Source organism: Telopea speciosissima, chromosome 2 (genome assembly GCF_018873765.1).
Source record: "Telopea speciosissima isolate NSW1024214 ecotype Mountain lineage chromosome 2, Tspe_v1, whole genome shotgun sequence".
NCBI classification, from domain to species: Eukaryota; Viridiplantae; Streptophyta; class Magnoliopsida; order Proteales; family Proteaceae; genus Telopea; species Telopea speciosissima.
The window spans coordinates 78,790,987-78,815,795 of record NC_057917.1 but is presented as its reverse complement, the minus strand read 5'-3'; the positions used below and the strand labels follow the sequence as shown (position 1 = coordinate 78,815,795).

General features: G+C 36.4%; 2 protein-coding genes and 2 non-coding genes across 6 annotated transcripts in view; 1 reads left to right on the top strand and 3 right to left on the bottom strand.

Annotated features, from left to right (window-relative positions):
• The window catches only part of LOC122651640 (lysine-specific demethylase JMJ18-like), a 33,075-nt gene extending 24,036 nt beyond the window's left edge, over positions 1-9,039 (bottom strand). For both annotated transcript variants that reach the window (XM_043845110.1, XM_043845112.1), the window contains exon 1: positions 9,022-9,039. The gene's annotated coding sequence lies outside the window, so the exon portion shown is untranslated. The remainder of the gene's footprint in view (positions 1-9,021) is intronic.
• On the top strand, positions 7,725-19,421 carry LOC122651642 (NAC domain-containing protein 21/22-like). 2 transcript variants are annotated; one of them, XM_043845117.1, is made up of 4 exons: positions 7,725-7,730; positions 17,336-17,392; positions 18,174-18,448; positions 18,901-19,421. In XM_043845117.1, exons 2-4 carry the CDS (start codon positions 17,344-17,346, stop codon positions 19,363-19,365), a joined length of 789 nt encoding a protein of 262 aa, XP_043701052.1. In that variant the 5' UTR covers positions 7,725-7,730; positions 17,336-17,343; the 3' UTR covers positions 19,366-19,421. The 2 variants fall into 2 exon arrangements, with proteins under 2 accessions (XP_043701052.1, XP_043701050.1); XM_043845115.1 differs by lacking the exon at positions 7,725-7,730 and having other exon boundaries at positions 17,099-17,392.
• On the bottom strand, positions 12,083-12,155 carry TRNAF-GAA. The gene has a single exon. It is a non-coding gene; the product is annotated as a tRNA-Phe (tRNA).
• Positions 12,162-12,232, bottom strand: TRNAG-GCC. Its single transcript has one exon. It is a non-coding gene; the product is annotated as a tRNA-Gly (tRNA).
• Positions 19,422-24,809: the final 5,388 nt, after the last annotated feature.

The window sequence follows — 24,809 nt, the reverse complement described above, 5'->3', positions numbered from 1 at the left end:
CAATCTAATTAATTCCAGAAGATGAGGCAGTTGCAGAGATCAGGGTGGGGGTGGGGAGAGGGGGATAGATGAGAGAGAGAGGAGGGAGATGTACAGGATGGGGGTGGGGGAACATATGAATTGGAGAACAGAGATTGCAGAAGCAGAGTATGTCAACCAGAAAAAAGAACATACAAATTGGAGAACAGTTACTGACCTGGTCAATACATAAACTAAAATTAAGCCACAAGAATAACAAAAGGAACAGCCCCTGGAATCTACCCAGAATCGAAGGAATCCACCTCTGAAAGCCTAAGGAAGCTACCTTAGCATGTAGAGAAATCCATCTCCACCACTATGAAACAGAAATTGTGTTGCTTCAAAAATGAAATTCTTTTGCCCGATGGGCTGGGTACATCTCTCTCTCTCTCTCTCTCTTGATTGGCAATGACAGAAGGAATTTAATAACTAAGTGGAGTGGGATAGTTTCCAATATGGGAGAACTGGTAGAACTTGCATTTGGGTGGCACAACCAAATGATGCCTTTCTCTAGTTGCAGGTCTTTCCATCATCATCTTTGTTATTATTATTATTTTTTCATTTTCTTTAATACCTAACACATTTTGTTTCATTTAAAGGTTCTTTGTAGATTCACAAGTCTTGAAAAGAAGCCTTCAATTGGGGGCAAGGCAAAGCTTTTCACCTTCACCAGCAGAGGAGGGTTCGAGAGAGTAATCTGCATTTGGAAGAATGTAATGTCTTCACTCACTTGAGGTTTACTGAGTTGTGTAATTGTTCTTATATTTCTGCATTATATCTTGAGACCAGGGATTGAAGTTTCCTCTGGATAGACTGTTATATGGTTTTGATCGATGACAGCTCCATACATGATGCTGGTTTTGATCGATGACAGCTCCATACGTGATGCTGGTCAGGCTCACCACTCCATTTGATGTATCAAATATGTGTATGTCCGTTGCATAATCAGCACAGTGGGAAATTGGAATATAAGAGGCTGACCATAATGGGAGCCCCCATGATGGGGATCAATACATTCATATGAATCATACAATGTGAGCCCCCATGGTGGGAATCAGAACATTCATATGAGTCATACAATGTGTATTGATAAACTGTTGGTTGATAGTCTTTATTGGTTTATGTGACAGGTTTTCTAGATTCAATGATTGAGAATTCTCTTTCTCATTCTAAAAATTGTGTTTCAGATGACCAGTCATGCTCAACCTTAGGCATTTATTCGCTCTCTCTCAAGATATCTTCTAGTAATAATATGAGAGATAAAGTGTGTCAGTCTTACACTGTTCATAATACTACCTACTTGAAAAGTTCTGCAAGTCTGGACTATGCCTCCCATCAATTTTACTTGAACTATGGTTGACATGTTACACATACTAAAACTCATGACAATGAAAATTCTGCCTCTGATATTTTTTTAGTAAACACTTAAGGCAATATCATTTGCATTTATATATATAGAGAGACAACAGCATGAGCATTCAGTCTGACGACAATGCCTATTTTCACAATTCATGTGGGGGCTAGGAGCCACCATAGAGGTTCAACCTATGGCATTTCCTATACCTAGAGTCGATCCTGTTGACTTTATAACTATCTTTTTTATCACTCTTCTAGGTGGTTGGAAGAAAACTTTGACCAGTTGATGCAGTAGCGCTATGGTGGCTGGACCAACACGACCGGATTTGGTGATCCAAACCAAGGGGAACCGGACCTAAACTGGGTTTTTGGTTTAATAAGTTCTGGTAGCCTAGTAGTGATTCATTTATTTGAGGATATCTTGTAATCTTTTATTTTATTGTGTTTTATTTCTGGTAGATTATGTAGGAGATAGTTTCCCTATTTCAAGTTTACTTGTTTGAGTAAGTATCCTAGTTAGAGAGTAGTTTCTATTTTAGAGGAGTCTTTATTTTATATATATGATTCTGAAGCTCAATACTACACAGAGATTAATGAATTGAAATTAGTAGAGTTGCTGTTGCCGTAGCTGGAGCCAAGTGTGGCTCTGTGTAGTTGTCTCCCTTGTTCCTCATCGATCCCCTCTTCTTCTCCTCCATTCTTTGCTTCCATCTCCCTCATTCACGATCTATTTCTTCATCTACTCTAATCTTCTCTCCATCCCACCTTAGTCATTACTATTTCATTTTTTATAACTTTCCCCTGCTGCCGGCTAAAAGTTCAAACCTTGAGAAATTGTTCAATCTGTTTCGCGTCTCCTTTTTTCACTCTAAACTTGGGGATTAAAATTGCTACTTCAGGGCGACCCTACCTGCAGATTCCCAGCACAATATCCTGCTGGAAGTAGGAGTTTCCAGTTGAAACTCAAGCCCTCTCTCTCTTCCCCCCAACCGCCAGGTTTGATAGCAGAACATTTTATCCTTTATTTCCGTAATCTTCTGGGACTGCTAATTCTATATTTTCAGAAGAATACTAGTTGTAATTAGGTACCCAAAATCCCAGTTTGTTTGGACTTGTTATGAGAGAATTCTCTCGAATTTTATGAACCTGGTTTACCGCTTCCCTGCTCACAGTCGAAAGGTTGAAGACAACCTCTAATTGTAGGTTGTTTTTTTTTATGTTGTGATTTGCATAAATACCCTGCCTCTTTATTTCTAATTCAGTTTAGTCCCATTAGTTAGTTTCATTCCATTTTTTCCTTTAATTCTAATCCTTTTCTCATCCCTGTCCCTTACCTTCCTAAGTAGGCCTTAAGATTCTGCTTAATTACCAAATTGCTACCCTCCTTTGAAAACTTCATCTTGTTATAGTTTTACCACTATCTTGTTTAATTGAGTTGATATTAGTTCGGGTGGGCCCATAAGCGATCCAATCCGGGTTTTTTGAATTCCTCAGATTGCATCACCAGTCCATTAGAAGAAATATATAGATTGGATGGTTAGGGTTTCCTTTGTACTCACAAATTATGCACCTTAATTAGGGCTGTGAACACAAGTTTGTGTTCACTGACTCAACTTTCTAGCTTGCTGGGTCAGCTGGTGCCTTGACCCAAGCTCATTTTGCCAAACTTAGGGTGGGCTCTGCTCATAGAGATAAAGAATTATATTTTTTAGGAGAAAGTTTTCATGTAGTGAAGGTTCACCACACATCCTAGGGTTCACAAATCCCTATAGGTTTTTAGTATGTTCCTCAAAATACCCTCCCACGCGCATCTGAAGCCCCGCGGTGAATGGATTCCCATTCACCATGGCTAAAGGAAAACTCGGTCCTATTTTTTATAGTTAAAATCTTTGTATATGCAGCTTTAGTCCCTATGTCCATAACTTACAATTTTCAATCTTGATGATTTTGATTTGTATGAGTTTTAATTGTTCTTTTTAGGCTTGTAGGCTGGAGGTTTTTTTTTTTTGGGTGAATAAAGAATATAATTACTAAAGAAAAAGGAAAGGCCCCCAAAGGGGGAATACAAGAGCCCAAGGCTAGGAGAGCATTAGCTAACAGAAGCTAGAAGAGAAACATTAGAGAGACCCCAGGAGACAACAATAAGCCTGTTCCTTGGGGTGTCCTTACAAAAAGAGGGAGGGGCAGACAACAGCTTTGAGGAGATTTCAAAGGAAATGGAATCCCATATCTGCTGAAAGATACGCGATTTGGAGGTCCATTTTCTAATATTCCTCTCCATCCAAATGTGACTAATAGCAGCACAGAAAGCCATCTTTCCCACTGAATCACACACAGAAGTTCCTCCATAGATCATGTCAACCCAAATCCATTCTCTAGAGAAACTGAGAATCCTTCTTTGGGCAGGCCAGCATTTGGAGAGGATGCCTTTCCATATGGCCTTGGAGACTGGACAATCAAAGAACAGATGAGCCAAGTCTTCCGAGTTGCTCCAACAAAGGCAGCAAGAACTGGACACCTGGATGTGCCGCCTGCAAAGGAAGGCTTGCGTAGGAAGACATTCAGTGAAGACCCTCCAAGCAGTGAAGCAGTGCCTAGGGATGTGATGCCTGAACCACAGAAGCTTCCTCCAAATAGCCATCGGACCTTTCTGCCGGATAAGGTTCCAAGCTCCTTTAGAGGAGAATGCAGGAGAGCTGTTAGCATTCCAAGAGACACTATCTCCCCTAGAAGGCAACCTTCTGCTGATAGACTGAAGCTCACTCCAGATAAGAGATAACTGCGGAGAGGAGGTTATATAGGCTGGAGGTTATATAGGCTTGACATTGGAAAGAAGCTTTAGTGAGGCAAACTAGGCTGTCTGTAACCCTGGCAAATCCTTTAACGTGTCAAGTGAGCTTATCTTTTGCATATGTTTAATGAGCCTGAGTTCAACCTTATGTAGATCGAAGGGGGTGGAGCAGAAGAAAGAACCAACCAGCCAGCCAGCCTAGGCCTTTGGGCCCAGCTATTGGTCCATTTTTCGTGGGCCCGATTTAGGTCCAATACTACATGTTAAACAGTCTCTGTGTGGAGGACTTTTACGGTTTCTATTTTGTTTAGATTCTCTTTATGTTAGTAGTAGTTTCTAATTTAGTGAATGTTTCTATTTGAGTTGTATCTAGAAGTTAGATCTTATACTAGGACTAGTTTCTATTTTGTTGAGAGATCTCCCTCTCCACGCAAGGGGGTGGGTATTGGTTGTTGTTTATCAATAAAAGAGGGGCTGCCTACACACACCCCACGATTTTTGAAGTTTAGAAAAGATTTGACTGTTTGTTTGCCTTTGCTGTGAGAGACAGTGTGCATGGTGAGACTCCTTGCAACAGTGGTGTGATGGCATTAGGATAGTGAGAAACTGACCTAGGCCATAGGTGAGAGGCCTTGGTCTTATCCCTTCTTATTCTTTCACATTCCTTGCAATTCCAGCAAGGATTGAAGTTGCTCGAGACCCGTTCTTGGAGATTAAGCTGCTGCCCAGTTGTGCTAGTGCAGAGGAGTATTGATTACGATAGAGAGATCGATTGGAGGACTCATTCATGTTAACAGTACCCTGTGGCTCCTGTTTTTGCCATTGCTGGACTGCGACAGTAAGATAATGCTATTTCTTCACTGTATTAGAATGAGGAAATACTTTGACGTGTACGAGTTTCTACCCTAGCTTTCCTTCGATTAAGGTTAAGGTTTGACCTACCCTGCAGATAGGGAGTACTGTTGGTTTCTAAATTCTGTTCTGAGTTTCTACTTTGGTGGAGTTATTGATCTTAGATTCTGGCTGTGGGATTAATCAGCAGCTTTGAGGCTTCCAAGAGGTAATCATAGATTCATAGGCTGCCTTTGACTGGAATTCTGGACTGTTTTATCCTATGGGTTGATGTGCATTTATGGTTAATAAATCCGAGCCAAAGTTTCTATTTTGTGTATTGCTGATCTGAAACATCTAGCTGTGGGAATGAACTGATTTTTACATATGATTCATGGAGTGTTGATTCTGTCCATGTTCTTGTGTTATTCTGCCTTGGGGATTTGAAGTTATAATCTGTTTCCAATTCTGAGATTAGTTTCTATTTTCATTCCTTTGCTAATAACTTGGAATCCAACCGTTGGATTTTCATCCTGCTTTGAGGGGTTGACATACTATTAGTTACCTACATGTGACCTTGTTTGGGTTAATCTGAGGTGTTTAATCTGCTGGTTGTGAGCCCTATGATTCTATTGTGGATAGGATTCTGAAATCTATGATGATGTTAGATTGAATCCATCACAACCCTATTCTCATGAGGTTGAGCCTTGAAGATTTTTATGGTTTATAGTACCCATGCAGACTCCATAAATCTATTCTAAAGCCTGTTTTTATCTTCCCCCCCCCCCCCCTGTCAACACTTTAATTCATCTCCGCTATGATCATACTTGAATGCCAATGCTCCTCCTCCATGGCTACTGTTCAAGATGTGAAAATAAAAAAGGGAAACTTGTACCAACCCAATTAATTTTAAATAGAAATCCAAAAAGAATATACAGTATCACCTTTAATATTTGATTCCCAAACCCTTGTCTCAAATCGAACCCCAATTTTTTGGATGCTGAATAAAAACCTCCTGTCTAACAACATGTTTTCATATCTTTGCTTCCATCAGAATTGTTAAGTCAAAAAGACAAATTATGTTGGATATGACATGTCATACCTTTGCTTGTTTTTTCAATGAAATGTATAGGTTCTGCTTTGTTCACACATGTTCTTTTTTATGTCTTTCTATATGAACATACTTTATGGAGTGATATTTCAACTATTGGATTTAACTGGTCAAATAAGTTGCAGTTAGTAGGAACTTCTTGTGTTAGAAATTACAAACCTACAACCCATCTGTTTTTTCTTCTTCATTATGGGGATGTTGCAGAATGTAAGTATTGCATGCTAGAGCCTATCATGTTTTAAACAGAATTAGAGGGATATGGCATATGGGTATCTCTTTTGTGCTTCAGTTTTGACAGATTCAGCTGGATGGGATGTGCCATGAATTTGACCTTGAACTTTAGTTGATTTCTATAATCGATCATGAATCATGTATGGCCATTTCCTTTTGCAAGGCGAATGAACAGTGGCAGTGACTGGGGCTTCTGCTAGCCCCATTCAAGAGCCTTTTTGGTTATGGTCTGGGCTGACTCTCATGGTGAAGACCTTAGATCTGTGCTGTGGTTGCTGCAACGTATTGGTGGGGATGTGTTACGTAGGTTGGATATTTATGTGCTTGGTCCTTGTGTACGTAGGCTCTGAAGTTTCTTGGTTCGTTTTTTAGGTTTACACACGGAGCTTATAGGCGGCAAAAGTACCGGTTTGGGATTTGTTATGCAAGCAGAGTGCTTTGCATTGGGCAAAGGCATGTTTTGGTACCGAGTCCCCAAAGCACTACTGTAATTTTTGTTTTTTTTTTCTTCCTATTTTTTGGCAGGTTGATGCTTCAAAGAGCTGAAGGCTTATCATGTGCTTTGTATCTCTCAATTGTTTTTTTATCTGGATTATTCATATTGTTAAACAAGATATTTGTCTCTGTAGTCCATATGTTGTCACAGGAAGTGAGTATTCTTTGGATTGTGACTATGGCCTGTTTGGACTACAAATGCTTCATATGTCATCCTCCATTGTTATTCATCTTAAACTTCTGGGAGAGGGTTCATGTTGCATTCGTTTGCTATGGGTGTATTTGGATTGGGTCTGACTCGAGAGACCTCTGATTCGGCTTCATCCGTAAATGATGCTGCAGCAGCGTAGAAAACGGAAGTGCGTGGATGCGCACTCCTGCGAAGAAAACTACAGGGGTGGTCGTAGACCAGCTCGACTGCTTTAGGGTTGTAAATCAGGGGTGGTCTTAGACCAGCTTGACCACAGGCTGGTTGTAAATCAGGGTGCAGGAGATGAAATCCAGCCTTACTCATTTAGGGCGACCCCCTTTACTAAAAGGGTGACCCCCTTTACTAAACCAAATAAGGGCGCTAGCGTTAGCTAGTGCGCCCTGTAGCTGACTTGTGCAGCATACAGATTAAACCATCTTAAAGGGTTTTCCAATGGCAATATGATTTAGAAAGCATCATCTGCTAACAAAGGCAACCGGCAAGATAACCACCAAGGCAGAGGTGAATTAATTGGTGGTGACATCCGTAGAGAATAGCTCAACTATCTGGAGAAGTATAATGCTTCAACATGTGCAATTTTGAGGGAAAATCTCAAAGTCAATCTGTGATGTGACACTAATGGCGAAGATGGATTTGGCGGGAAAGAATTGGAACTAGCTAGTGAGTCGGTATTAGAAGTTCTTATGGTGGCAGGCCAGTTAGAATCCCATTGTTTTTCTGGATACGATAGAGTCCATTGTTGTGAAGGTGCTACAACCCTAGTTGTGCGGATCCACAAACTCCTTGTTTGATCTGTGTTGCTTTGTTGATGTACAATTTTTTTAAGAGGTGTGTTGATCCTTGATATGTGCTTGGGGGACTCAAAAGCTTGAGCTTTTGAGATAGAACGGTTGTAACAATCTAGAATGGTACTTCTGGAGCTCTGGGCTATCCATACCATTCTGTGCCACCGAAGGTGACAATGGCATAATTTCGCAGGAGGCCTAACTTGTGCTCAAGAATACCGTTTTCATTTTTCGGTGGATCTGTGGCATTGAAATCAGATGGGTTCATATTAATCCTAATTTAAAGAATTCTTGGTGATTAGGGACAATGCTTTGCAAGATAAGTTGTTTTTACTTCTTAGTGGACCCAAATCCCAAACACGTCTATGGAAACCAAATCGAATGGAAACAAAGCTTCCTTTATTGGTTTGGTTTTGGATCACCATTACCACACTGAAGCCGATTGAGCCCGAACTGACCGATTGACAACCCAAAGTTGAACCGGGTGGTAGTACCTGTTGCAAAGTATCCTTTTTGGAGGCATAAAAAGGCCCAGGTCAGGGTTTAAAAACCCGGAATTGGGATCCCGATTGGATTGGATTGGAATTGGTTAGGTTTATTGAGAAATCCACCAAATTTTGACCAAAACATGCCCTAACCCTAGTTTCTGTACAAGGATCAGATGACTCGGATCAGCCAGAATCTGGATCAGTCCAATCCCAATTGTTGAAACCCTGGTCCGGGGCCTTTCCTATCAACTAAGAACAGCATGTTTGGAAGCAGAAACAACCATGGTCCAACCAAATGAAAACCTAACTGCAGCAAAAAACTGGGACTTCATGAGTGTTTAGTTTTTGTTTCAGGGCTTGTTCTATTAGAGTCGTTTACCTAAAAAAGTTCTTTCAGAGTCAGTAATATAGATTAGGGCCAGAAAATGCCTGGGCCTCTAGAGCCTACACGCGTGTGTAAGCATCTGCTTAGGCGAGATTTCCTCCTTTCCATGGGGGCAGGGCGGTACTTTGTCTAGACACAGGAGCCATGCTTGCCACACGCCTAGGTAGCATTCTTTTTCCCTATAGATTATCACAACTGTTGGATTTGGTTTACTCGGAACAAGCAGATAAAGAAAAACTGAAAAACCCCTTCAACCTCAGATTTTTTTTTCTCCTCCTTATGGTGAAATATCAATGGTTTACTCAGAGAATTTCTGCTATTTATTTATTAAAAATAATAATAATAATAAAAAATAAAAAAAACCCAAGATCTGCTATTTTACAAATTGTGATGAGACATACCAAAAAGACCAATCTTCAGTTGCAGTTTCCTTACCAAAACAGTAGGATTTGAAGCCACGTTTTAGTTAAGCAAGATTTATTTGAATAATCTATTCTTTGATTAGGTCTTAACGTATTGCTTAAGGCTGTTCCCAAAGTTGCAGACTGTTGGAGAGAGAGAGACCAGAATCTTTTAATGGAAACAAGTTGTATTGTTGCTGAGAAATGGTAAAGAGTCTTCTAATTAGCTTTGTTAAGAAGTTGGTCTACCCTAAATAAGACTTAGTTAATACTTATCCAGAAAAACTGATGTGTTTTATTCCTTTCTGATTGTATAATAGACTTTCTATCTAACATCATCTCTATAAACCTTTGGTCTCCTCAGTTTAGATATGAATATACTTATTTTGATTCATTATTCCTAGTATATTCAGTTAGAGAAGAATTATATGAAGTAACATACAAAAAAGATTAGGCAACTTTTCTTGTAAGAGGTAGCCTCATAGATTGACTAGTAACCTGTGCTTGTGTCTAATATTGTATTCTATTCTATAATACTTCTTTTCATCTAGTCAAATAAAAATTTGAAATCCCTTCTGAATACTCCAAAAATTCATGTCGTCTAATACCAAAATACATCCAATACTATAGATCCTTGACCTTATCTAGGTTGTATATATTGCTATTAGTTGTGACAAGATGCCAATTTGATTAAAGATTAATTTATCTGATTAAATTAAATATTTGCAAAACTTATGTCCAAGTGAACAAGAGATTTTTTTTTTCTTTCTATCATTGTCGGAGGCATACCGAAGTTTCCACGTCTCTGCTTTGATACCATTTATTGGGACTCGCGTAAAATTCACCCTTAAAACTTGATGTGGCTAGTTTATTTTTCTTTTATTAGGGTTTTGGTAAAAGTTCAAACAAAAATCACATAGTTTTAGAGACTTTTTGTTGGATTGTTATGGGTAGGTGTTGCAACAATGAGGTAATGATCGGATTGGATTTAAATTTCCCTATGAAGAACTTTAGAATGCATTCCTTTGTTGTTCATGAATTGACACAACTAAATATCACTTTCTTAGATGATCAAAAGGAAAAGGTTTTGGTAGGGACTAGGCTCTTGCAATACAAAGATGTCAATCTCATGTGATGACCATTTCAAATTTGGGATTTGAATCCTTACATGAGAGAGCAAACCTGTTACATAGAAACCCAATCCTTTTCAGTGATGACCTATAAGCCTTCTGGCAAGCATGTCATATTGTTGTTGTTTGGACAGAAAGAAGAAGAAAGGTCAAAATAATTATTGAGGTTAGGGACTGATGATAGGTTAAGAGGTTATGGTTATCCAAATATGATGTATCTTTCATTATCTCTAGCTCCCCACTTTTAATTTTATCTCAGCTAGTAGATTAACTTGTGCTATTGCATTATATGCTGATTGATGGGCACCATGTTTGTTTTAATTAGGGGGTGTCAAATGTTGGTTCGTAGCGGTTGAACCAACCAAAACTAACTGGTTCAGTCCAAACCGAACTGATATGAGAGCCCGTTAGCCCAACCCGATACATACTCGAAACCAAACCCAAAATAGACCAAAACTGGACCAAACTGACTGATTGATACACCTAATGGGGTCTATATTTGTATCATCTTACTAGCATGTACGTGGTGGTTTTTCCATTAGGGCTAAATCTCAAATTCTTTCTAATGCTGGGTTTTGCCTTGTTTAAGCAGTTCTGATAATCCTTGATTATTAGAATTGGGAAAGTGTTCTCTGATGAAGCATCAACCAAGGGCAGGACTATCATTTCATCCCATGTTGAGTCTAAACGCAAGAATCATGCTCTCGAAAAGAGTTCTTTTTCGGCATTAGAATTGTTCAACTTTGCCTGGAGGAATGCCCATCGATCTTCAAGTGGGAACGAGTACACTTCCCCAAAGGTACCAATTAAGTTGTCCCCAAATTAAGCTCAATCTAATGGTAGGTTGGAATGAAAAAGACAGGTCTATTTGAGCTCTATCTTGTTACCTCACTCTTTTTGACCCACTTCCCCAATTCCTAACTTTTTCTACCCCAAATGTTCCAACAAAACTATAAACCAACTTAAATTAAAGGAACAAGTGGGTGGGTTAGTTTAATGTTAATTAATTAGCTATTTGACGATCTAGAACAAGACAGCTTTACATGAGAAAATGGTTTAGAGCATCTAATTAGACTTTAAGAGGGAGATTAAAGGTGGGGGTGACGGTGGCATGCGATAGCAAACGTAAGGTTAGGGCACTATAAAATGGTTATTACGTATGATTAATTTGTCGTTTAGTTCTAATTATTTAAGTAATTAAAATTAGATGAAATGGACAGCTATGGTTTCCTGGTAGAGAGACTCAGAAGATGGTATCTGTGAGAGAGAGGCATATTTGTTTACCAAAAAAAAAGAGAGGCATATTTAGATCACATGTGTTTGTTATATAGTTAAGCAGTTGATTAAGAGAAAGATCCTGTATATCAATTAAGACTTTTTAGGTCAATATCCAACAATGGGAGATGTATTTATGTGCTTTGTAGTGAAGTTTCCAATACAAAATGATTCAATAATTTAAATAGTATCATGGGATTAATCTAAGGTTTTAAATAGTAGAATTGAGATTTGGATCATATCAAATCCACCAAAATTAGATGAGATTTGTTCTAACCCTAGATTTTGGATGGGGATCGGCCGGGCGAGTATCAAAACAAATCCGATTCCGATTCTTGAATCCATGGACTTACCCTCTTTTTGAATAATTATCCCCTGGCACCTCCAATTCCTCTAACAGGGGGGAGTGGACTCCATCTTGAGCAATATTTTTGGACAGGGAGTAGGATGGTCATTTCTGCCCCATGTGAGGAATTGGAGGGGGCAGCGAATTGGAGGGAATAATGATTCCTCTTTTTATTTTTATTTTTTTGTCCATCAAAAATAAAAAATTAAAAAATATATATACATATCGTGCGGTGAGCATGGATCAAACACGCGACCTTCAGATCTTCAATCTGACGCTCTCCCAACTGAGCAATCCCCGCATACATTGCACCAGCCGGGAATCAAACCCAGGTCTGTACCGTGGCAGGGTACTATTCTACCACTAGACCACTGGTGCTTGTTGTATGGACGTAGTGAACTTAATATAATTTTATTGGTACTATAGTCCTAAAGGGATATTAAGTGTTAAAAAGACGTGATTATATTGGAATGCAATGGTTTGAATTTAGGGTTTGAGAGTTTTTTCATTAAATGCAATTACCATTTCACAGTTATTAGAAAGTCCAATTCGTGTATTAAAACTTGAGGAAGTTTTTCTCTTGTTCACCTACCATTGTGATCTCATTATTACTCTTTCCATGTTGTACAAAGTTTAAAAATATCATTTTCACTGTTTAAGGAGTCCTATCAAACTATCAATAGTGATGGGTGAAGAGATTCTCTTTTTATCATGAATGAAGGAAAATAATGTCCCCAAAAAAAAAAAAAAATCTAACTCTTCCTAAATCCTAATGTCCCATCCAATGTCAAAAATGGTGAGTGAATACATTCTCTTTTCAACATGGGTGAAGGAAAACTGGGTCCAACATACAAAAAGAAAAAAAAAAACCCCCCTCACCCTAGTGACCCATCCAACTACCAAGCGTGGTGAGTGAATAAGTTCTCTTTTCATCACGAGTGACTGAAAATTAAATCCAAAACCTAAACAAAGAAAACTAAAATATGCACGATCCATTTAATATTTAGTTTCTAAAACTTTTATGATTTATTTAGAAGCCCAAAATTATAGAAGATTAAATATGCGGAGCTGATAAAATAGAAATCAAAGTTTAATGGTAACATCATCATTTAACTAGTTGGGTCCGCTCTATGCATTTCAAAACTTTATGAGAGAAGGTTCTTTGAGTATCTAGAGGAGGGTATGCTAGCATTCTCTTTTCTTTGTCTCTCTACTCTGCACATGAAATGATCTCGTTGTATTTCTATGTATAAAACCATTCTGTCATAATTCATTGGTATGTTCCTCTATGTCGCTTGCTCAGAGAACCCTCTCCTCTATTATTCTTTCTCTCAAATTTTCTTTCTCATTTTCATCTAGTTCAACCATTAAGGTCATTTTCTTTATAGGGTTACAATGAAAAGCTAAAAAAGAAAAAACTTAAATCAGTAGGGTGTTTAATGCCGTGTGAAAGCTGATGCAGACTATCTAAATCATGAACACATTGTTCTGTATTGATTCTCAATCAGCCTTCTAGAAGTGGAGTCAATGAATAATCTTGAAAAATTCTTAAATAAATTGGAAATTTCTTGAGTTTTTGATACGTGGCACATTGTCATAGGTCTGAAACTTGTCAAAAAGGATATGATAGGTCTCAAGAACAACCCTTAATTTGTTGCTCTGTGATCTGATGAGAGCCTAAGTTGAAAGACAAAATATGAAATGCTCCCATCTCCCGCCCCCAAAAAAACCCAAAGAGGGAGAGGGAGAGAGATTAAAAAAAAGAAGAATTAAGAAAAAAAATTGCATTAAAAAAAAAGATTAAAAACCAAATTGCATATAGTTTTCATTGTAATTTTTAACTTAATATGAACACATTGCACATTTAAATCCCTTTAAATAATAGTTGTCTAGGGGGAATGAAACATCACGGGTTTTTCATATTAAAAGGTTTCTTTTACTGTCCATGACAAAACTATTCTTTCCACATGGAAAAATTATTTTTGCAAAACAACTTGACTATTGGATAATTAAAGAATTAATATTCTTGACCTCTACCATGTATTGGATTTTTCTTGGTATTTCTAGCAATCTACTAATCTATGGAAACATGGTGAAAACTAATATAACATCGAAACTAATTTTATTTTTTGAATGTTTTTATTTGTTGTAATGATGAATATATAATTCCTGTAGCCACTAGGGCTGATGTAGATACATTTTTTTATTTAATTAAGAAATTTTCTTTTCACACAAAATAATAATAATAATAACAAAATTCGATGAATGAATAATTGGTGATGTAGATAACATGTTCAGAAAGTTGAGAGCAAAGAAAACTATCACGTGGTAGATATAGTTATTCATGGAGGATTCACAACTTTTTTTTTTTTTAAATACTAGAAAAGACTGAAAAGAAAATAATAATAATAATATATATGTTATATTTTATTAACAAATTGTGCTTTTGTATTGCAAGTTGGTGGTGGAGCTACAATGAGGCCCACGCAGAGCTTTTTTCTCCCCTCCAACTTCTTGAGTCATGACTGGGAATCAATGATTACTCTGAAACACTGTATTTGAATAACAAAAAAAACACCATGATTCCAAGTTATGATTTTATGTTAAGAACATTTTTTATGTGTAAATTATGAATAAAAGAGCACTATCTAGAAGTGGGAATTTCTTTTCATTCCCTCTAACAAAATGAGCCGTGGGGCTCACACTGGTAGAGTCTGGCACACTCTCTCCTCGGATAAAATGTGAGTTTTTACTGAATGAATCTATTTTCCATATTTTCATCGCACATGTTTCCCACTCTGACATCGTGGGCTTGTGCCCTTTTTTCACTTTATAAAAAATAATCATTTGGGTTTCATTTCTGCCCAATTTCTACAAGGGAACTTTGAAGTCTCCCTATACAACCAAATGTTGTCTAGATGAATCCCACATATAAAATAATTTGAAAGCAAGGAATTTTGGAACTTTAAAGCAGGTAGGTTTATCAATTACTTAAAAGAAACGTATCAATAGTAATCTTATCTTTAAGTAATTTAAACTTAAAATAATTTTTAATCATTTAAGTGACTGTTTTTAGTCTTTGAGGCCGTAAAGTCATCAAGGAATTCCGTTAGGAACACGGACGGCATAGACAAGTAAGAATTCTCATCTTTCCTCTCACTCATATATATCATCGACATGTGGCGTGGCCTCACCGGATCACGTGTTGCCAAACAAGTGATCCTTGTCATACTAGAAGACATTTGTAATAATTATAAACCACTTCAATTGGGTTGCTATGACATGGAATTTCAGATAAATTCCCAATGTTTAGGAAGGAAGACAATAACTTATCTATCTCAAAAAAAGAGATGACAATAACTGCTTCCATGGATATTCTTCAAAACAAAGGACTAAGTGCAAAATACAAAATGCCCATCAATTTCTTTGTTTTCCACTTATATATATTTTGAGAAACATATTCAAAGAGTTAGTCAAAAGCAAGTAAGTGAAGATATCTCTTTCCCTTTCTCTTATCTTCATTTACAAGAATAATCAATTCTACAAGTAGAAATTTATATAAGGTTGTGAATTCTTGAGAACCCACAAAGGGAAGAAAAATCCATTATTAGGGTCATTAAACTCAAATGGATATTTTTTGTTTTGTCAAGTATAATCATTTTCATACTCTATATATGATTCAAACACTAACCAGTATACCAAAGCCACATGGCATAGTTCATAACAAGAAAAAAAAATTGGGTTTTTCTCAGCCATGGGAATTAAAATTTTCATAATCATTTTTCTTTTGACTATTATAAGGGGTATACAACATGTACAATCTTGTGTCGCCGCGTGTACCCTAGTGCAACGGGTCTTGATCATGATTATCAGTCTAAACATTATTGAATGAAAGCTCTATATAATGTTCACCCAATAATTTGATATGAACATGTACACATATATACTTCCATCAAATGACAACTCTTGGCAGGGGGATCAGTTAGGGCTTGGATTCTGTCAATGACCAAGTTCCAGGCTTCCCTCTGGATCATGTTTTGATGATTTTTAAGAGTATACTTTTCTTTTTACTAAAAAATGCTAACCACAAGCCTTATTTGACTTGAGCTTCTCTCTCTCTCTTTTTCTTCTCACATGAAATGACCTTGTTGTCCTCTCATATACGAAACTATTCCATCGCACTTAATTTGTTAACAATTCTATTCACTTGCTTGAAAGATCTCTCTCCATCACTCTCCTCCTCTCATGAAAATCTCTTAATTCTCCTATGTATGGAACATTCCATATATTGCACCACATTGTTACGGTTTTTTCTAAGCTTCTAAGTCACAGAACCTCCCTTTTTAAGAAGTAGGGAAAAAGAACTCTACCAGATTACGTGGATCCTACGACCACACATAGTAGTGTACGAAATTACAACCATCCCCTCTTGAAATAAAAAAGAATCTCATTAATGTTTGATGCTCCTATGCGGTTCCGTGTTGATGTAGAGGCTATGTGACTAGACGACGATCTTTTACCCTAAAAAATAATTGGTTCAATAATCAATAGTGCCACTCTAGTATGCCACCCTTTTTTTAATTTATTGATAAGGCCTAAAGGTACCTGTTTATTAGGATTAATTTGTCATTTTATTTGTAAACTTTCAATGCTTAAGCCTCCTTTAAACCCAAGTTTGGAATAAAGACTACAAACTTCTATTTGAATAAAATTTATTTTTTATAAAGCCTTAAATAAATAAATTAAATAAAGGATACAACCCAAAACTTGGATGCCACGAAAAAATCTGAAAAGAACACTTAATTGGGTGATGACATCAGCAAGTGATGGGTCCTACCAATCTTGGGGATTACTGTTGATGACGGTGCCATCCATTCTATCTATCTTGAGGAGACAAAATGGGCAATGACCCCAGAAATTTCCACGTCAGTGAGTTGGCGATTACCAGTTTAGACCATGTCAGTGGGTCCCACCTCTAGAGAACAAAGAGAAGGAGCTCAAGACCCGTCTCTAGCTTTTATCCTCTTTTAACAATTTAACCACTAATTAACAAACTTCCCTTATTCCACTAATTATATTATAAAAAATTGAAAAACAAAAATGGTAAAAAAGAGAGTAGAAAATGAGACAAAAACTATTCAAATCCATGATTCATGCTTGGAATTAGTTGACTTGGCGGGCTTGTTATATAATACCCATTTCATTCCCTTATTTGGGATTCACTCTCTTAAGCCTCTCCTCTTCTCTCCTCTCCTCTCCTCTCCTCTCTCTCTTGGGATTCACTCTCTTAAGCCTCTCTATCTCTCTCTCTCTGTTTGGGTTGTTTGGGTTGTGGGAAAATGAGCTTTCTAAGTATGGTGGAGGCAAAATTGCCACCAGGTTTTAGGTTCCATCCAAGAGATGAAGAACTAATATGTGATTACTTGATGAAAAAAATTATGGGCAATAATTGGAAAGGGATGAGCAACTCCTCTTATGAAGAATCTCCTATGATGATTGAAGTTGATTTGAACAAGTGTGAGCCTTGGGAGCTTCCTGGTGAGAATTCTACTACTACTACTACTTCTTCACCATCTTCATCTTTTCTTTGAATTCATTCCAAAATTTCAATATGGGTTTGTTAGAAATTTGCAGAATTCCACACTTCTTCACCATCTTCATCTTTTGAAATTAAAATATCTTCAATTCTTCATGTCATGTCCCTTTAATGGGCATAATCAATCCTTTTCCTTCAAGGCCTTGACAGATTCTTCAAGAAGTTTCTTAGAGGTAACAAATTCAAAGATGATTAATGCTCCTTTTTTTTCAAAAATTCATTAAAAAAGTTTTTAAAATGATATGAAGAGAGTTGACTTTCTAATCAATCTCTGTGATCAAGAATCTAGTAATTAAGACAAACATGATAAACCCAACTACACCTATATAGTACACATTTTGTGATAGTTTTTGATAATAACACAAGTGTCAAAATCATTTAGAAAACCTAAACCCACAATCACCACACACTTGTTAAGTATGGTGTCTATTAGCCATTAAAATTCTTAACTAGTTCATATATAGTTAGGTTGTTGAGTGTGACATATATAGACTAATTAGGGTTAGGTTTCATAATTCATGAGCTTATGACATATAATATATGTTTTGGTACCATTAATCAATGCCGGCATATTAGGGAATTAATTAAGAATTAAATTAACTACTAACACTAAAAGATTCTAATTACATTGTATCTTTGGAATATAACTATCTAACTAACAACATCATTAATTACATTTTCCTAGATTATGTAAATTGATTATACAATTCTTATGTGGATTAGAAGTGGCTTGTGTTGGAGGAAGGGAATGGTATTTCTTCAATCAGCGTGATCGGAAGTATGCGACCGGACTTCGAACAAACCGAGCGACAGTGGCCGGATATTGGAAAGCCACAGGAAAGGATAGACAGATCATCAGGAAAGGGACCCTTGTGGGTATGAGGAAAACCCTAGTTTTCTACCAAGGGAGGGCACCCAAAGGGAAAAAGACAGACTGGGTCATGCATGAGTTCAGGATTGAAGGACCTCCAGAGCTAATACCAAAAAACTCTTTTCAGGTTCAATTCTCATTCTTATTACTAAAAACCCAAGTTGTTATTTTTAATTAAACATCATATAAGACAAAATTAATAATTTTTTCTTAATTTTTATATGCCTTCCTCAACTGCACCTGTGGACAAAAAAAACACTAAAAGTCTTCACAATTAGAAAATTTATTCCATATTTTGTCCTTAATTGGCTCGTATAATTAGATACCAAGCACTTCCTATTCACAAGAATGAAAAAGACAATTTTTGGTATATTTTGGAAATTTTTCCTTACTATTTTATTAAGTAATGAATAATTGACCCCAGTTATGGGAATAATTAACCTAGTAATTAAGAAATAGTTGCAGACATTCTTTTTTTTTTTTTTTTTTTCTATAGATTATTTTATTTTTTGTTTATATGGAATCATAACTGACCCTTTTTTTTTTTTTTTTTTTTTTCCTTTTTGTGTGTGTAAGCAGGAAGATTGGGTGCTTTGTAGAGTATTCTATAAAAATAGAGGAGTTTCTGCCAAATCAAGTGTGGAAAACTGCTATGAAGACTCTGGAACTTCTTCACTTCCACCTTTAATGGATTCCTACATCAGTTTTGAGCAAACTCCACCTAATCTAGTTGAGTATGAGCAAGTGCCCTGCTTCTCCAGTTTTGCTCAAAATCAGGCCAACCCAAACATGTCAGCTTATGCTCAAATGGAACCAAATGTACTCACTAAGAGTAATTTAACCAATTTTGGGGGAGGATCTGATGATATGAATACCTTCTCAAATCCAACTTGTGATAAAAGGGTTATAAAAGCAGTGTTGAATCACATCAGCAAGTATGATACCAATTTGAAGGTGGAAGAGTCTCCAATTTTAGGTGAAGGAAGTCCAGAAAGCTTTTTATCTGAGTTGGGTTTGTCAAATATGTGGAATAGCCCATATTGAATTTTCAAAGACAAAGAGAGAGAGAGAACATCATGTGTCATGAAATTAAGGATGGGGTGGGGTAGTGAGGGATTTGGAGATATTTTTACAGGTTTGGAATTGATTATATTTGTAATTTGTAAAGATTCATACCATCCATGGTTATGGAAATTATGGTACATGGAGTTTCTAGTGTTGTACAGGGGGTCTTTTAACATATTAGTTGCTAGGGAGGTCGCTTTTGTGCTGGAAGGTATTGTATTGTGACTGCAATTAATTAATGTAAAGTTTATTTTTGTGATTGACTACTTCAGACTCAACTTGGTTCAACAAAACCTCAATTTATAATGATCCGCCCCCTAAAATGACCAGCTCGTCTTGCCCCATGTGTCTGGGCACAGTTTGCACCTCATGTATTCCTGGGCAAAGAACATCGCCCCTATATATATAATAAGCAATATTTCAACTTTGGGTATTCATCTCAACCATATGAGTCATGGTATATTGAACTTGATTTGGTTCTTCGCCATGATTAATTACCTTTACATGTGTATTCATAAACTGTTAAATCGACAATTAATTGCCTTGAATTAGAAAATTTCATCAGTTAAAATCTTATAAGTGAATTAAATCTAGATCCAAAAGATTTTAAGAAAAGTACCAAGTTTTCCTCCACTCGCAATAAATGGGATCCCATTCATTGAAGGGTAGGAGAGGACGGGAATTGGTATTGGGAGGGTATTTTGGAACGTACCAAAACCCTAGGAGGGGTTTGTGAACCCTAGGACATGTGGTGGGTGAACCGTCTTTTATGGGTGGAGGAAAACTTTGTCCTCCAGCACGTGTCCACGTTTTTAAATGAAAGAGTATATTCTAAGGCATTTTACTTGCCTAAAAGATGAGGTATAAACCTAGAGGCATGACGATTGATCTTCATTAATTAAAAAAAAAATACAGAAATATCTGACATGTTGACATAAATAAGAAAATAAATAAAGGTCTATCCAAAAATATCGGACATATTGACATAAAAAAAAAATAAATACAAAAATGAAAATAATTAACATTTTTAAAAGAAAAATATATGATAATATCAGCATTTTGCCTCAATAATCAATGGCATGAGGCTTGGCATGTGTAAGGCTTTTAGGCTTTAGGCATTTTCAAATTAAATGGAATTGTTTATCAAAAAAAATTAAATAGAATTTACCAAGTGGCAAAATAAAGCATTGAAAATCTATGACAACCAAAGGTGCATGAATCAAAAGGGAGCGCATGAAAAATACATGGGAGGCTAGCTATGCGATTACATTAAAGGGTAAATAATCAAATTTAAGGTTGGAATTCGACACATGACCTTGTAAGATTGTGTAGTTTGCTCTATTCAGAAAACTTTTCTTATAAAGAGTACGAGAAGTAGTTTTCTGTCCGGGAGTGTGGCCTACGCCAACACTCCAATGAGTCTATCTCTCTCTTCATCAAAACAAGGGGGCAGCGGTGTCTTTTCATATGGGGAGGAGAGAGATAGACCCATGGGAATGCTAGCGTAGGCCACACTCCCGGACAGAGTTATTTTTCCCAAAGAACAATTACAATCATGACAAGCATCCTTTTTACAACTAGCTACACATTCATCACCAGCAACGCATTAAGGAAAAACTCTCAGGCTAGATATTTTGTTATGTGCCTAATGAGGTTCAATCTAGTGTATAGGCATTAGATTAAGCCAGCCTAGTATGTGATAGGTTAAAGGGTTTGATTTAACGCGTTCCATCAACTTTGGAGCCTTTGATGTATCGGTCTTTTTTTTTTTTTTGGATAGGTATGGAGGGATGTCGGATGTGAACCAGGAGACTTGAACTCAAGACCTCCCGATAGCAATGGGCCTTTACGCACCACTAGCTATGAAGTGCACTAGGCACTTGACCACTTGATGTATCGGCCTAGTTCCTAACATATTTCTTCTGCCTACTTCAAGCAATCTTCAATAGATGTTGAACATCGATCTCTATCTCTTGAGGATCCCACTTCCTCTTCCCATCCTTGCTCTGGTTCTCACTGTATATATATAGGGAGAAAGTTCTCTGTTCAGGAGTGTGGCCTGTATATGTCAGCACTCCTATGAGTCTATCTCTCTCTTCACCATATGAAAAGACACCTCTACCCCCTTGTTTTGAGAAGGAGAGAGATAGACACAAATCCATGATATTATCTTTCTTCACTTTAGGATCATATCTGGAAAAAGAATAGAATCATTGAGAACTACCAAGGTGCCTAGTCAGGTACCAAATCTAGAGGATGACCCATCCTCGGCCCACAACATTGATGTAGTCTTGAACGTGAATTAGGATATTCCCCTCACCACTCATGCATACAACTAATCCAACTAAGAATCTTAATTAGCAAAATCACAATTAGACAAGAGTAGTATAGAATAGCCACTTCAGATGAATCACAAACCCTAATTCTTTAATTAATGGATCTCCTTGATTAATTATCCTTATTTCATCCAAATTTCATTGTCTTTCTTCTCTATATCTCTCTTTCCATTAGAGTGGCAGGTAACATATAAAATTAAACACCAAGTTCTTTCAAATATTCTCTCAATATCTTTTCTTATTCCAATAATCCAAACAATCCTAATTTGGGACACATTCTCATGTATTTAAATAAGAAATAGAATCCAATTCAGTCTTAACAACTTAAATAAATCAACTAAATATTTAGATACTAAGTAAATCAATTATTGAACTTTGAAAATCTTTCAAATAATATCTATAAAAATGGTTATGATAATAATAAAGTAACAAGAACAGAATAATTATTTGATCTTTTGTTTTTAAATAGTTTTAGAGAAGGATTCTGTTTGAAAATTTGTGACAAGGGGACTTCACCAACTTCTGGTTTTTGATTCAGTTTTGGTATGGTAGGTTAAGGGTTTGGTAATGGAACAAACCATAATAAATAGAACTTAATTGGCAGCCATATATCAATTATTTGTTACTTGGAACCCCTCACCCCTACTCAAAATTACTCTACTACCACTTGTTATTAAATCATATTAAGTATAAACCCTTTAAATAAGGGGATAGTTTGGTCTTTTAAAATAAAAAACCATTTCTTAATTAAAGAGAATAAAAGGAGCAAGAATCCTTGAAAGACTAAGGATTTGATCCAAATAATAATTTGATTTTGTTGATTCTGCTTTGATCACTCCAAGATTTGGTGTCTTTATAAGAGTCTTTACTTCAAATATAACTGTCTTAGATGAATCTTACTTCAAATGTACTATTTTTGCAATTGAAGAAAGAGCTCATAGGCCATGGAAGGAGTTTTAAAAAAAATGGTGGGGTCTTAATTAACTCTGGGCTTGGGTCCTTAAATCGTCACATGTCTTATATTCGGGTGATAAGGACTTAAAAAAAAATTGTTTAGTTGATGGGTCTCATCCAAAAGATTACATAAACAAACTGTTTCTATAATCTATTTTTTTGGGATTTATTCTCTTTCTTCTCTGTTCTCTCTAATAAAGTCCCTTTTAAAATTACTTAAAACAAAAATAAATTGAATTACAAACCAACCCATAATCTGTCAAGATTTCATAAAAAAAAAAACTGACCAATACGGACCCAACAAGCACAGTTCGACCCAACCCAGAAGGATTTACTAAAAAAAAAAAAAAAAACCCCAACCCAAAACGAATGATTCTAGAAGGGGGAGGGAGAGTTTATTGCAGCATCAGTTCTTTGTGGGCGATTATTGTCCTTAGGAATTAAACTAAAAATTCTTGATAGACTAGAAATAGAATTGGGCATTCCTATGTGTTACTAACAATGTTGATTTAAAAACAATAATTAGCACGTAGACCTAAGAGATCCTTGTCATTGCGGTTAAGCAGTACGGGCTTTGATGTACTAAGATTGATGTCTCTCTAGCTATATGTTTAGCTGTGAATGAAGAGACACTCAACAAGGAATTCACTTCCTTCAAAAAGAAGAATATATAAAAGAGAGAGAGAGAGATTATTTATACATGATTGAATGAAATCTGGTTCCATTAGAGAGAGAGAGAGAGAGAGAGAGAGAGAGAGAGAGAGAGAGAGAGAGAAGAGAGAGAGATTATTTATACATGATTGAATGAAATTTGGTACCAATGGAATACTTTGTAAATTATTTATAAAATGTTTTAAAAAAAAATGAAACCTTGATATGTTTGATCCCAAAAGTTGCCTCTCTCGAGGCTCAATTTGTATAACAACGTTATCTTGATGAGAGGATGAGACCATCCGTCATCCCACAAATTTGATTTGAACCATGATTGGAGAATCAAGCTATTTGCCATTTAGTAGATCGTGGGTCTGACGTTAAGAAAATGATCCTTTGCCTCTCCTGGGGCTCAATCTGCATGACAACATTAACTTGATGAAAGGACGAAACTGTCGATCCGCCATCCCACAAATTTGATTTGAACCATGAATGGAGAATCAAGCTACTTGACCTTTAGTATATCATGGGTTTGACATAGTATCCCGCTTTGTTAACAAACAACGATTTTGGAGTCGGGGCAGCCTGGATACAAGACTATTGAAATCAAATTTGAAATCATTGTGGTTTTCTATCTGCAGATTACCGCTCTAAAAGCATTTTAGAGGCCCAATTGACGGTATAAATTCTATATACAAGGAATTGCAGTGGACTATGATGGTGAGTGGTGACAGTAATATTTTTCATGCCCGAAGGATTGTCATGTGATATTATATCAATCAAGGTGTACTTATTAATAAATATATATATATTTTTTAATTGAGAATTAAAATATTATCTAATAAACATCTTTAATAGATTATCTCAATGAGATCCTATCCCTTTCCTAATGTAGCAAGCATGAGATTCTACGTATTGATTCGACCCAAATCTTTTCATGATTTGATAACTAAACAAATCAAACACATATATAATGTATGAGTAGGGAATTAGGGGTACCCTATTCTACTAGTGATAATCGATGAAAAGGAAAAAGAATAAAAAAGTGTTTTGGTAATTGATTTGAAAAAACTAAAATAAAATAATAAAAAACACCCTTGTGCTGCAAGTGACATCTTGAGCTACCCTTGGAGCTCATAATATCTAAAGTGAATTTTTAAATTTAATAACTTTTAGTTCTTTAAGACTTATTAATTTCATTTTTAGGTCTCATTTGTCCTCTTGTCTTTGTCAAAAATATATTTTATCTTATGATATTATTTTGTTAAAAAAACAGACTAATAATAAGATATTGCATGATAGGGCCATTCAAATTTGGATCACATTGTGAATGTTTTTTTTTTTTTTTTTGATGAAAGTGTAATCACACAAACCACACACCAATCCGAAAAAGTTAATCGATTTTTAAGACAGTGGAATAGCGGATATACACAACACACGCCCGATGTAAGACTAAACCCACACCCAATCTGATGTGAATGT

Bases quoted from the DNA above. Each gene is read 5' to 3' on its own strand.
- LOC122651642 (XM_043845115.1), top strand. From the start codon at position 17,194: ATGAGCTTTCTAAGTATGGTGGAGGCAAAATTGCCACCAGGTTTTAGG. The intron at 17,393-18,173 runs GTGAGAATTCTA...TATGTGGATTAG, and splicing joins TGAGCCTTGGGAGCTTCCTG to AAGTGGCTTGTGTTGGAGGA. The intron at 18,449-18,900 runs GTTCAATTCTCA...GTGTGTAAGCAG, and splicing joins TACCAAAAAACTCTTTTCAG to GAAGATTGGGTGCTTTGTAG.